Source organism: Bos mutus, chromosome 6 (genome assembly GCF_027580195.1).
Source record: "Bos mutus isolate GX-2022 chromosome 6, NWIPB_WYAK_1.1, whole genome shotgun sequence".
Taxonomy (NCBI): Eukaryota; Metazoa; Chordata; class Mammalia; order Artiodactyla; family Bovidae; genus Bos; species Bos mutus.
The window spans coordinates 92782695-92795316 of NC_091622.1; the positions used below are offsets into that span (position 1 = coordinate 92782695).

A 12622-nucleotide genomic window follows, 5' to 3' on the forward strand; every position below is an offset into this window, starting at 1 on the left:
AGTATCTATCACAGGCTGCGCTAGGGTTTGAAGGCTGTTCAATTGGAAAGGGACGAAGACTCAATCGCTGTGCTGGGCCTGGCCATTTGCTAAAAACCTCAAACACACTGTTTGTACTGGTCCCAGGCTTCTATTTTACTGATGTACACACTGCCTTCAGGCTACTCCCCAGCTGTCTGCGCTGCAGCAGTGGTCATTGCAATCCCTTTTACCCTTCAATATAGAAATGAGACACTGCTTTCATAGCATCCGTGCCTTCTCTCTGTGCCCCTCTGTCCTCTCCAGACTGCCACCCTCTGTGCCATCACTGTGCAGCCAACCTCCGTGACACTGGGAGCGTCTGCCTGCAGTGCCAGAATGCCCGGAACCTGCTGCTGGGGGACCGCTGTGTCCCTGATTGCCCTTCTGGGTACTTCGTGGAGAGAGGAGCTTGTAAAAGTGAGTAAGTGCTGGACGCAGGAGCTGGCGGTGCCTCGTGATCTTCTTTCACTTGGGGCTCGTACCTGAGAAGGCTTGAACCTCCAGAGAGAGAGATAGAAAGCGAGAAGCACACCAGTACAGGGGGGAGTCACGCCAGTGCAGGGGGAAGTAAAGCATACCAGTTAACCCTCTCCGTGCAGGAGCTTTTATTAGTGGCTCTGGGTGTGCTGCTTTGGAAGGGAATTTGGGTTCATGGGTTCCCTCTGTGTCTCATCTCTCTGCAGAATGTCACTCCTCCTGCAGGACCTGCCAGGGCAGGGGTCCATTCTCCTGCTCCTCCTGTGACACTGGCCGTGTTCTGTCCCACCTTGGCACCTGCAGTATCGCCTGCTTCCCCGGGCACTATCTCGATGATAACCGTGTTTGTCAGCGTAAGTTTTTTTAAAAAATGAACTGTGTATCCTTTCTTGCTCTTCTGAGGTCATGGAAGGACATAGAGATTTTTTTGCTTCCATATTCTTACCTAACCTTTATTTTTAGAAAAGAAAGAGAAAGAATCTACAAAGCATATGGAGGTGATGAATAGATGATAACTCAGATATGGGCCTAATTGGAAGTGCTGGGCTAGGTCTCTCCTTTGCAAATACCAGCTGTGTGATCTTGGGCCAATCATTTGACCTCTCTGTACTGTAGTTATCTCATTAAAATAATTAAAATGTTAGTCTATTTTTTTCCTATGGTTTCTTTTAGTGAGTCATTTCCAAGATCCTAAGCGGAGAACAGAGCTCATTTGAAGTACACAAGCCATGACCTCAGCACTTCACTGGGTTTGTTTTTGAGATATGTTTGTTGAATATTGACAGTATGCAAGGCTTGATGTGCTACAGGGCATTCAGTTTCTGCCCAAACAGTAGTTATTTTTGTCTTGCATGAGAGCTACTTGTATAGATGTCTTAGTTCTCAAATAAGCCAAAGCATGGTTAATTATCTGAGTCACGCACAAACGAAGAGTTGGGATAAATTGGGGCAAGGGCAAATCGGAGGGGGAAAAACCAGGAAGTGCTTCACAGATGAAGGAACAGTTTTGGGACAGGCTGAGGAGGCTTATTTCATTTCAGTCAGTAAAGTGTCAGTTGCCAAAAAATTGTGTTATACGTTTCTCATTTTGAAAATGACAGTTAGCAAATACAGTGCAGGTATTTCAAGTTTGTGTCCTAGGAAGTCCCATGTTGAAGGAATTAAAGAGCCATGGTTAGCAGAGTGGGCTCTCAAATCAGGTAATGGAATTGCAACTCCTAACTGCCCCTTAACTAGCTTTGTGACCTTGAGCAGGTGAATTAACCACTAGGCTTTAGTTTCTTTTTTCTATAAAAGGGGGATTGTAATAGTGCCCTCAGCACATCTAGGGCTTTCCTGGGGGCTCAGTGGGAAAGAATCTACCTGCCAATGGAGGAGTTCAGTTCAGTCGCTCAGCTGTGTCCAACTCTTTGCAACCCCATGGACCACAGCACACCAGGCTTCCCTGTCCATCACCAATTCCCAGAGCCTACTCATACTCATGTCCATTGAGTTGGTGATGCCATCCAACCATCTCATCCTCTCTCGTCCCCTTCTCCTCCTGCCTTGAATCTTGTCCAACATCAGAATCTTTTCTAATGAGTCAGCTCTTACAAATCAGGTGGCCAAAGTATTGGAGCTTCAGCTTCAGCATCAGTCCTTCCTATGAATATTCAGGACTGATTTCCTTTAGTCCTGGAGCCAATTTCCTTTAGCCAAAGGAAGAAACACAAGTTCAACGTCTGGTCAAAGAAGATCCCACATGCCCCAGATCAACTAAACTCATGCACCTCAAGTACTGAAGCCTGCACACCCTAGAGCCCGTGCTCCCCGATAGGAGAAGCCACTGCAGTGAGAAGGACACTCACTGCAACTAGAGAGTAGCCCCCCTTGCTGCAACTAGAGAAAGCTCGTGTGCATCAGTGAAGACCTAGCACAGCCAAATAAGTAGTTTCTATATCTAACATCATTGCACTTAGCATAGACTTTAGCAGAGACTAAGCTCTCAGTAAGCTATCGTTGTGTTACTGTCATCATTCGAGATGAGAGACAAATCAAGCATTAAAAGATACCTATATTTTATAGATACAGATAGATATTACTGTTAGTTTATGCAGATGCTTGCAAGGATTAGAATTTGAAATGAAGTTCTATGGAAACCCCTGTTTTGCATCATCTGTTGAGAAACCAGAGATAAAAATCCCTTTTGAAGACAACGAAAAGATTTTTTTCTTTTTACTTTTGTAACAAAACCTTTGCTTGGTATATATCAACTGTCTACCAGCATCTGTAGGTTCTGTAACACAAGAGACACGAATGAAATACTTAAATGTTCTGCTCAAGAGCAAGGGAGTACTGCTATAGAAGGAGTGACTTAGATTGATGAGGCTCTTGACTGCAGTAGAATCACAGAAATAAAAGTTCAAAGGAAAAAAACAGAATCCCTTATATAGTATATAGGTGACAAAAATACGTTGCATGGAAATACTTCTCTTCTGGGAAGCTTTTGCCCTGAAGAAATGCATTTGATATGCTACCATGTAAATAGGATTTTATAGACTAAGTCAGTTAAATTAAGAATATTCTAACTTTAGTTTTTGCTAAAGCTTAGGTTTCCTTCTTCCAAAGATTGAGTAAAGCATGCCCCTAAGTTGTGGTATTTTAATTTCTAGTACTTAAAAAAGTTATCCACAGTGTCCTTTTCTAATGATCTTCATTAGAGACAATTATAGGCCTGAAAATTGCAGAGATTGTTCTGTAAAGGGCTTTGTAGGAAATATAATCAGTGTAAAGGGGAGACATTAATAACTATATTATAGAAAAAAGTAAGAGCTACAGAGCTGTCTAGAGCCTGGTTACAGAAACCTTTAGAAATTGCATACTGAGCCCTAACATTCAAGGACCGCCAGTTGAGTAGATGAAGAAGAGATGATAATTGAGGATCTCAGTACTTGAAACCATAGGGCCCTAGGGTAGCAGGAGAACTCAAGTATCGGAGTCAACCTCGCACCCAGGGCAGAGGTTTTCTCTCACCCCTTCACAGGCATCTGCAGATGAGGAAGGGCGGTCCATTGGTGGGGGCTGTAGTTGTTGGACAGTTCTTTCTCATCAGCCCTAGAACTTCCCTCTGGGGAAGTATAGCATGGCTCCTTGCTCATTCATTCAGCCTGTTATCTTCAAAAGTTGGAAATTAGCCATCATCTCCCAGCTGGACCTCTCTGCTCCTGGCAGGACTGGAGTCAGTGGAATATAGGAGCGAAAAGAGAGGACCATCTCAGGGCTACAGTAGCAAACAGGCCTATTCAGGAGGGAGAATGGACTTCACAGGCTGTGAGGTCGCTTCCTCTTCTGTGAATGATGGTTACGGTACATCCGTGCTCCCCTCACTGCTCCCTGGTCCACTTGCCACCATCTTCACTATCTTCTTGGCATTTTCCATGGGGTCACTGACCTGAGAACTGTGCCTGTTACTCGAGACGTGGTCCCCCAGTGTGACTGCAGTAGGGCTAATACCCTCTGTGGTCTGAATGTCGTAAGATGGAGAAAAGGGCCTGCACCCACACAGCTCTGAAGGAGGACGCTGAGAACCCAAGGGGCTTGGAATGTGCAGAACCAATTTGAATGAGGCAAGATCATTCGGGGATTGGAGGATGAGGGGTTCAGTAAGAGAGGAAGGAAGATTCAAAGAGAAATGATGGAAGCCCTCTGCTCTATAGTCTGACACCACTGCATCCCTCCAGATCTTCCACATAGTCTTAATAATTCACAGCTCTCGGCAGGAACCCTTTACTTGCGGCAGTCAGTGAAGGGGCTGATTATGCTTCTGGAATGAGAGACTTCACAGAAGGACTCGAGAACACGCAGGCCGATGGAAGTTTGAAGAAGAAAACTTCAGGAAACTCTAAGCTGACCTGTCACCCCCATGTGGAGAAACTAGCCTTGAGGCTTCATTTTGCAGCTCTACATACAGCAGTGGGTCCAGCTGACATTGAGGTTTACATGAAGGCTCTTCAGCTTAAGACTGTGTTCATTTCTTTAGTACCATGTCAACTTTTAGTAAGCTCTTAATCAACTAAGATTCTTAGATTTTTTTTTATAATACTGCTGTTTAAACAGGCCTTCTGTCTCCTCTGTTTGTACAATTGGTTGTGGAACATAAATGCAGGACTCTCCGTACAGCGTAGCTTATCTCATCTGATTCAGTCAGTTCAGTCGCTCAGTCATGTCCGACTCTTTGCGACCCCATGGACAGCAGCACTCCACCCGGTGTCTTTCACTATCTCCCAGAGTTTGCTCAAACTCATGTCCATTGAGTCCACTGAGTCATGTCCATTGAGTCCACTGAACTGTGAATAGAGGTTCATGACAGGAGGCAGTGATCAAGACCATCTCCAAGAAAAAGAAATGCAAAAAGGCAAAATGGTTGTCTGAGGAGGCCTTACAAATAGCTGAGAAAAGAGAAGCAAAAGGCAAATGAGAAAAGGAAAGATATATCCATTTAAACTTCATCTGATTGCTTTTAGTTTGTTGCTGTGTTTAGTTGCTCAGTGGTATCCAGCTCTTGGCGACCCCATAGACTGTAGGCTGCCAGACCCCTCTGTCCATGGGATCCTCTGGGCAAGAATACTGGAGTGGGTTTGCCATTTCCTCCTCCACGGGATCTTCCCAACCCAGGGATCAAACCTACATCTCCTGATTCGCAGGTAGGTTCTTTAGCACTGAGCCACCAGGGAATCCTAATTTACTGCTACAACTGGCTAAAGTAAATTTGAATTTTTCTTTCAGATAGTATGTGTTCAGTATAATGTGTATAATATGTATGTGGCATATTTAAATATCATTAGCATGATCTCTGTTTTCATTAAAGTCATTGATGAAAATAATCGAGTAAGAAATTGACTTCATCATAATACTCTAGTACAGACATTCATTTCCAGTTACAAAGATTTACTGACAACTTTTTGAGTATGTATTCAACTATCTTCAAATCCACCTACAACTACTAGACACCACTTCATTTTTGTATTCACAGGTGTATCTTTGAGATTTTTGTCAGACCCTTTGGCAAAATTAAGATACAATGAGTATAGAAATCCTGCCTCCCAAAATGATAAAGTTTAGCCTCATATAAGTTTCCAGCAATTATTTTCTAATTATTGTTAAGCTAGCTGCTTGAAATTCCAGTCTAGAATTTTCCTAGGACTTTTAATTACCAGTTTACATATTGTAACTGATATTTTATACCAGTGGCTTTTCTTGTAGGTGAAACAAAAGGAGTTTCTTTTTATTTTAGTGGGAGGTCATTTTACTGCATTTGATATCCTTTAGAACTACAATTCACGTGATCGCTGTCTAGAATTTTCATCTGAAACATACTGAGAAAATTTTAGAGTGAGGCAAAGATGCTAGTGCTTGAGTATATATAATTACAGTATCTGGCTTCTATCATTTATATTGCTAGTATTTACTGAACACCAATTTCCCAATGGCTCAGTGGGTAAAGAATCCACCTGCAATGCAGGAGATGCAGGAGACACGGGTTTGATCTCTGAATTGAGAAGATCCCCTGAAAGAGGAAATGGCAACCCTCTCCAGTATTCTTGCCTGAAGGATCCCATGGACAGAGGAGCCTGGCAGGCTACAGTCAGTGGAATCATAAAGAGTTGGACATGACTTAGCGCAGACATAATTATAGATAACCAGCTGGGCACTGGGGACTGGGAAAGGAACAAAGCAAATCTAGTCTTTGCATTTCACAGCTTTAAATGATAAAGATGGGAAATAATCACTAAATAGAATGTTTCTATGTATGGCAAGAATAAAATGTGTAAGAACTGTACCTGGGAGACCTGAGACCTGTTCCAGACTGGAGAGTCAGGGAAGGCCTTTGTGTGGAAGAAACTGAAGAATAAGAGTTAAAGACAAGAGACATGGAGATTACATTGGGAGGATTCAAATATGTTTATCATGATTTCTAGGTAGGAAGAATGGAGGGAATGATGGAGGAGCAATATTTGCAGAAATGATGGCTGAAATTTTTCCAGGACTGAAGAAAGATATGCGTTCATGGATGAAAGTGCCCTCTGACACTTGATAAGTCTGAACTTTAGAAAAAAATCACTTTTGGGGATTCCTGGAATAGAATGCAATGAGTCAAACCAATTAGGAGGCTATGATAGTGATCAAGTAAGAAATCATGATGGCTTGGATGTCCTGGCATGTGTGGGCATGGAGAAAAGCAAAAAGTTCTGATAATTATATAGAAGAATTCATCTAAATAAGATCCAGTGAGTGATGAATTAGGATCGAGAGACAGAGAGGTGCCAGAATAGACTCTAAGGTTTCTAGAGTAAACAACTGAGCAGGTGGAGAAATGCTAGTTGTGAAACCAGAGAGAGATGGAAGCATGACAGGTGAGAGGGTTTGGGGATCATCTGAATGCCTAATAAGTGGCTGCTAAGAATTAGAACTGGGGAAATCAGTAAGCCAGGTCACCTTAGAGTCCTTTGTATCTTAATATACGGGATTTCCCAAGCTCCAAATTAAGTCAGTACCCAATTTTAATCTTGGCATCGCACAAAAATCTAAATCTACATCAAGAACTGTAGGAGCTTTGATTCCTTAAGAAGCAAAGTTCCAGTGACACTCTGGATTATTATTCCAGAGTTCTTGGAATAAGTATAAATTCTGTGGCTGAGCCATGAGACAGTTTGGATGTGGGATTTCTGTTCTTGGCTTTATAATTTATCTTCTCTGGAAAATAAACTTTCCCTTTTTGATTTTGGAAGTATAAGACTAACATTTTCTGTTACTGTGGATCACAGGGGAGGGTTCTGAGCAGTATTTAGAGAACAGGTTGGAGCGAGGCTGTTCCTTCACAGCGTCTGTCTAGGTTTGATCAATGCTTCTGTATTTGCAATTCTAATCATCTGGTCATTTTCTTTTCCTATCTGCTCAGCATGCAACATGCATTGTGGACGCTGTGATTCACAGGCCAGCTGTACCTCCTGCCGAGATCCAAGCAAGGTCCTGCTCTTTGGGGACTGTCAGCATGAGAGCTGTGCCCCGCAATACTATCTGGACTTCTCCACCAAAACGTGCAAAGGTAACACTCTTCCTGAATTGCATGACAGCTCTTTTAGTTGGCGATACCCCTTTACTGGAGAATTCCACTCCCCCAATTTGGAAAACACTGTCATCAGATATTTAGACTTTCTCTGATGATAGTGAGAAGTCATTATGTATGTATGTATATATTCATTGATTTATTTATGAAGCAAGTATTTTTGAGTACCTACCATGGCCTAGATATGGTGCCAGGTGTTAGTAACTAGAGGGCTTCCCAGGTGGCTCAGTGGTAAAGAATCCGCCTGCCAGTGCAGGAGACGCAGGAGATGAGGGTTTGATCTCTGGGTCAGGAAGATCCCCTGGAGGAGGCTATGGCAGCCCACTCCAGTATTCTTGCCTGGAGAACCCATGTGGCCTCAAAGAGTTGGAAATGACTGAGCATGGCACACATTAGTATTAATTACTAGACCAGAGGTGGCAAACTAGAAACCCTCAGGTTGTATTTGGTCCAAAACATGTTTTTCTCCCCACTAAATGTATTATAACAGTGTTTTAAAATTCTTAACTCTTTGCCTTCTAAAAAATCAGAAGACTTGACATAAAAAAGTTGAGATTTGCAGTTTCTTTTGAGAGTCAGAAGGTCTCGCAGTACTGGGTATGCATCCCTCAGAGCAGCAGCAGGTTGGAGACAAGTAGCAATTGTCTCCATTGGGGGAGCATGATCTCCTAAGATTGCCACAGTCCCTATCATTCCCTGTTCTATCATACCAGGCCTCTTTTGAAGATTTTCATTGCCTTCCTTGGCCTGGAGGCATTTGTGCTTACAACTCTAGATTGCCAGACTCTAAGCTTAATGAGGAAGGAAGGAAGTTGTGTCTAATTTGTTCATCTCGTACTTCAAAGAGTAAAGATGCAGTCCTTGTTCTCCAGGTGTTCTTAAGGAAGCAATGTCAAAAACCAAGTAGCTTTTACTTTGCTCTCCAATTTTTAGAATGATCGGAGCTTATGCTCTTCCAATGGCAGCCCTCAGCTGGGAGAAAAACAGAACTGAAGGGTGGATTTTCCTTGCTCCTGTTCAATTTCTCTTCTCCATTTCTCCATTCCATGTTCTACAATACACACTGTCCCCCTTACCCTTTCTGATTCTGCCAGAAAAGCTAGGTCTCAGAATTGGAGGTCAAACATCTGTCAGATAAACTCGGGATGCTTTAAGGTTTTACAAAATTGTGTATTTTCCATTCCAAGAAACTCTACCTAACTTTGGTGGTCTGCTGTGCTCAAGACTGCAAAACCTTTTCTAGTTTGTCTTTTCTAACTGATGGTTTTCAGTCTGTGGTGAAAAACAAGATTCCAACAAATCCTCCCTGTTGTGAAGTGATATCATAACACTGGCGGTCTTCAAGGCTCTGTTTTAGTCATTTTCCCTCAGGACTGAGTCAGTCAAATAAATGAGTGAGATTAAGTTTATGAATCTTCTTAGAAGCATGTGTACTATCTTGCACATTTACTTGCTTCTCTGGAACTTAGAAATATTGCCTCGGAGAAGAGAGAAAGGTGACTAACGAGAGGTTTCCTTAGCTTCTTAGTGAAGGGGACACAGGACAAGCCCACACTGAGTGGCGATACTTTCTCCAGGGAAACTAGTTTAGCCACAAACGTTTATTAAATCGCCAGGTAGCAGGCACTATGCTGAGATCCTTCAATTCATTATTCCATGTAATCTTCACAATTTGTTGTTGTTGTTGTTGTTCAGTCGCTAAGTCATGTCCAACTCTCTGAGACCCCTTGGGCCATAGCCTGCGAGGTTCCTCTGTTCATGGAATTTGCCAGGCAAGAATATTGAAGTGGGTTGCCATTTCCTTCTCCAATCTTCATAATAACCTTATGAAGCTGCTCTTCTTATCCATGCTTAACAGATAAAGAAACTAAGGTTCAAAAAGCTTAAGGAAGGTGTGTAAGACATGCAGATTAAAAGTGACAAAGCCTTGACTTGAATATCAGTTCAGCTCAGTCGCTCAGGACTGCAGCATGCCAGGCTTCCCTGTCTATCACCAACTCCTGGAGTTTACCCAAACTCATGTCCATCGAGTCCATGATGCCATCCAACCATCTCATCCTCTGTTGTCCCCTTCTCCTCCTGCCTTCAATCTTTCCCAACATCAGGGTCCTTTCCAGTGAGTCAGTTTTTTGCATCAGGTGGCCAAAGTATTGGAGTTCCAGCTTCAGCATCAGTCCTTCCAATGAATACTCAGGACTGATTTCCTTTAGGATGGACTGGTTGGATCTCCTTGCAGTCCAAGGGGCTCTCAAGAGTCTTCTCTAACATCACAGTTCAAAAGCATCAGTTCTTCTGTGTTCAGCTTTCTTTATAGTCCAGTTCTTACATCCATACATGACCACTGGAAACACCATAGCCTTGACTAGACAGACCTTTGTTGCCAAAGTAATGTCTCTGCTTTTTAATAAGCTGTCTAGGTTGGTCATAGCTTTTTTTTTACCAAGGGGCAAGTCTCTTTTAATTTCATGGCTGCAATCACCATCTGTAGTGATTTTGGAGCCCCAAAAAATAGTCTGTCACTGTGTCCACTGTTTCCCCATCTATTTGCCATGAAGTGATGGGAACGGATACCATGATCTTAGTTTTCTGAATATTGAGTTTTAAGCCAACTTTTTCACTCTCCTCTTTCACTTTCCTCAAGAGGCTCTTTAGTTCTTCTTCACTTTCTGCCATAAGGGTGGCATACCTGAATATCTGCATACCTGAAGTTATTGATATTTCTCCCGGCAATCTTGATTTCAGCTTGTGCTTCATCCAGCCCAGCATTTTGCATGATGTACTCTGCATATAAGTTAAATAAACAGGGTGACAATATACAGCCTTGACGTACTCCTTTTCCTATTTGGAACCAGTCTGTTGTTCCATGTCCAGTTCTAACTGTTGCTTCTTGACTTGCATACAGATTTCTCAGGAGGCTGGTCAGGTGGTCTGGTATTCCCATCTCTTTCAGAATTTTCCAAGTTTATTGTGATCCACACAGTCAAAGGCTTTGGCATAGTCAATAAAGCAGAAATAGATGTTTTTCTAGAACTCTCCTGCTTTTTTGATGATCCAGCAGATGTTGGCAATTTGATCTCTGTCTGGTTCCTCTGCCTTTTCTAAATCCAGCTTGAACATCTGGAAGTTCATGGTTCACATACTGTTGAACCCTGGCTTGGTGAATTTTGAGCATGACTTTACTAGCGTGTGAGATGAGTGCAATTGTGTGGTAGTTTGAACATTCTTTGGTTGCCTTTCTTTGCGATTGGAATGAAAACTGACCTTTTCCAGTCCTGTGGCCACTGCTGAGTTTTCCAAATTTGGGGCATATTGAGTGCAGCACTTTTGCAGTGTCATCTTTTAGGATTTGAAATAGCTCAACTGAAATTCCATCACTTCCACTAGCTTTGTTTGTAGTGGTTTCCTAAGGCCGGATTGACTTCACTTTCCAAGATGTCTGGCTCTAGGGGAGTGGTCACACCATATGGTTATCTCGGTCATGCAGATCTTTTTATAGTTCTTGTGTGTATTGTTACCCCTTCTTAATATCTTCTGCTTCTGTTAGGTCCATACCATTTGTGTCCTTTATTGTGCCCATCTTTGCATGAAATGTTCCCTTGGTATCTCTAATTTTCTTGAAGAGAGCTCTAATCTTCCCTTTTCTATTGTTTTCATCTATTTCTTTGCATTGATCACTGAGGAAGGCTTTCTTATCTCTCCTTGCTATTCTTTGGAATTCTGCATTCAAATGGGTAGATCTTTCCTTTTCTCCTTTGCCTTTCATGTCTTTTCTTTTCTCAGCTATTTATAAGGCCTCCTCACACAACCATTTTTCCTTTTTTTGCATTTCTTTTTCTTGGGAATGGTCTTGATCACTGCTTCATGTACAATGTCACAAACCTCAGTCCATAGTTCTTAGTCCAAAGCCTGATAGACAGGCACTCTATCAGGTATAATCCCTTGAATCTATTTGTCACTTCCACTGTGACTTGAATATAGATCTACTTGATTTCAAAACCAAGTGCTTAACTCTGCTTTCTTGTCCTGTCATCCATGCATCCATCCTTTCGAGCTAGAACTTTGCATTTTCTGACAGCATCCAAATTGCCTGGCCCAAAACAATGGCAGCAACAACCAGAATAATCATAATCACCAAAGCCATAGCCACAGCACCACGTTTTCCTGCATCCCACGCCCTGGGCCTGACTCGGTAGTTCTGACAGTGAACCTGATGATCTGTATTTCTAACGATCCCCTTGGATCACTTGTGTGGGCGACTTGGGCTGGGATCCACCCGAACATAAGCTTCTTGAGGACAGTTTACACCCACCACTTGATAAGCTGTCTCAAGGCTGTATCCCCCAGAGATGTTTGTTTGAGTCAATGAACATGTAAAGGAATCAAGTCTGCTCTACATGAGATCTGTTTTATTTCAGGAATCCCTTTCTTTCTGTACCGTTCTTTCACATCCTTTTAACTCCAGCATCAATGCTTCTTTGAGTTGTGGTGGTCACTGCCTGATTTCTGAGAGGAAGGGAGTCACGCAGCTGGTGTTAGTAGAGTGAGCAGATACATCCTTCCTCGAGTCTCTTGACATCCTTTGAAAGTGAAACTGTTATTTCCTCAATCATGTCCAATTCTTTTCCACCCCATGGATTGTAGCCTGCTAGGCTATTCTGTCCATGGGATTCTTCAGGCAAAAATACTTGGGTCAGTTACCATTCCCTTCTCCAGGGGATCTTCCTGACCCAAGGATCAAACCCAGCTCTCCTGCTTTGAAGGCAGATTCTGTACTGTCTGAACCATGAGGAAAGCCCCTGACTTCCTTTACCTGTTGGCATTTGGAGGAGGTCCTGTTAGGTTTGTGGAAGCAAATTGGCTAATCTCTGGAGCAGACTTTGCATGAAGATGCCGTGTCTCGGGGATACAGAACTCTAGAATCCATATCGAATAAGATCCAGTTGGTCTGGCTCCTCAGTAGCCCTGCTGACAAGCAGCCTTCACACAAGTGTGGAGCAATCCTTGTACGTGCTGTGTATG

The 12622-nt window shown here is 42.8% G+C and overlaps 1 protein-coding gene across 2 annotated transcripts in view; it reads left to right on the forward strand.

The window, feature by feature from the left end:
- The window catches only part of FRAS1 (Fraser extracellular matrix complex subunit 1), a 534238-nt gene that overhangs the window by 342983 nt on the left and 178633 nt on the right, over positions 1-12622 (forward strand). For both annotated transcript variants that reach the window (XM_070372561.1, XM_070372562.1), the window contains 3 exons: positions 286-438; positions 705-851; positions 7436-7582. In XM_070372561.1, the coding sequence (XP_070228662.1) occupies positions 286-438; positions 705-851; positions 7436-7582 (447 nt within the window). The remainder of the gene's footprint in view (positions 1-285; positions 439-704; positions 852-7435; positions 7583-12622) is intronic.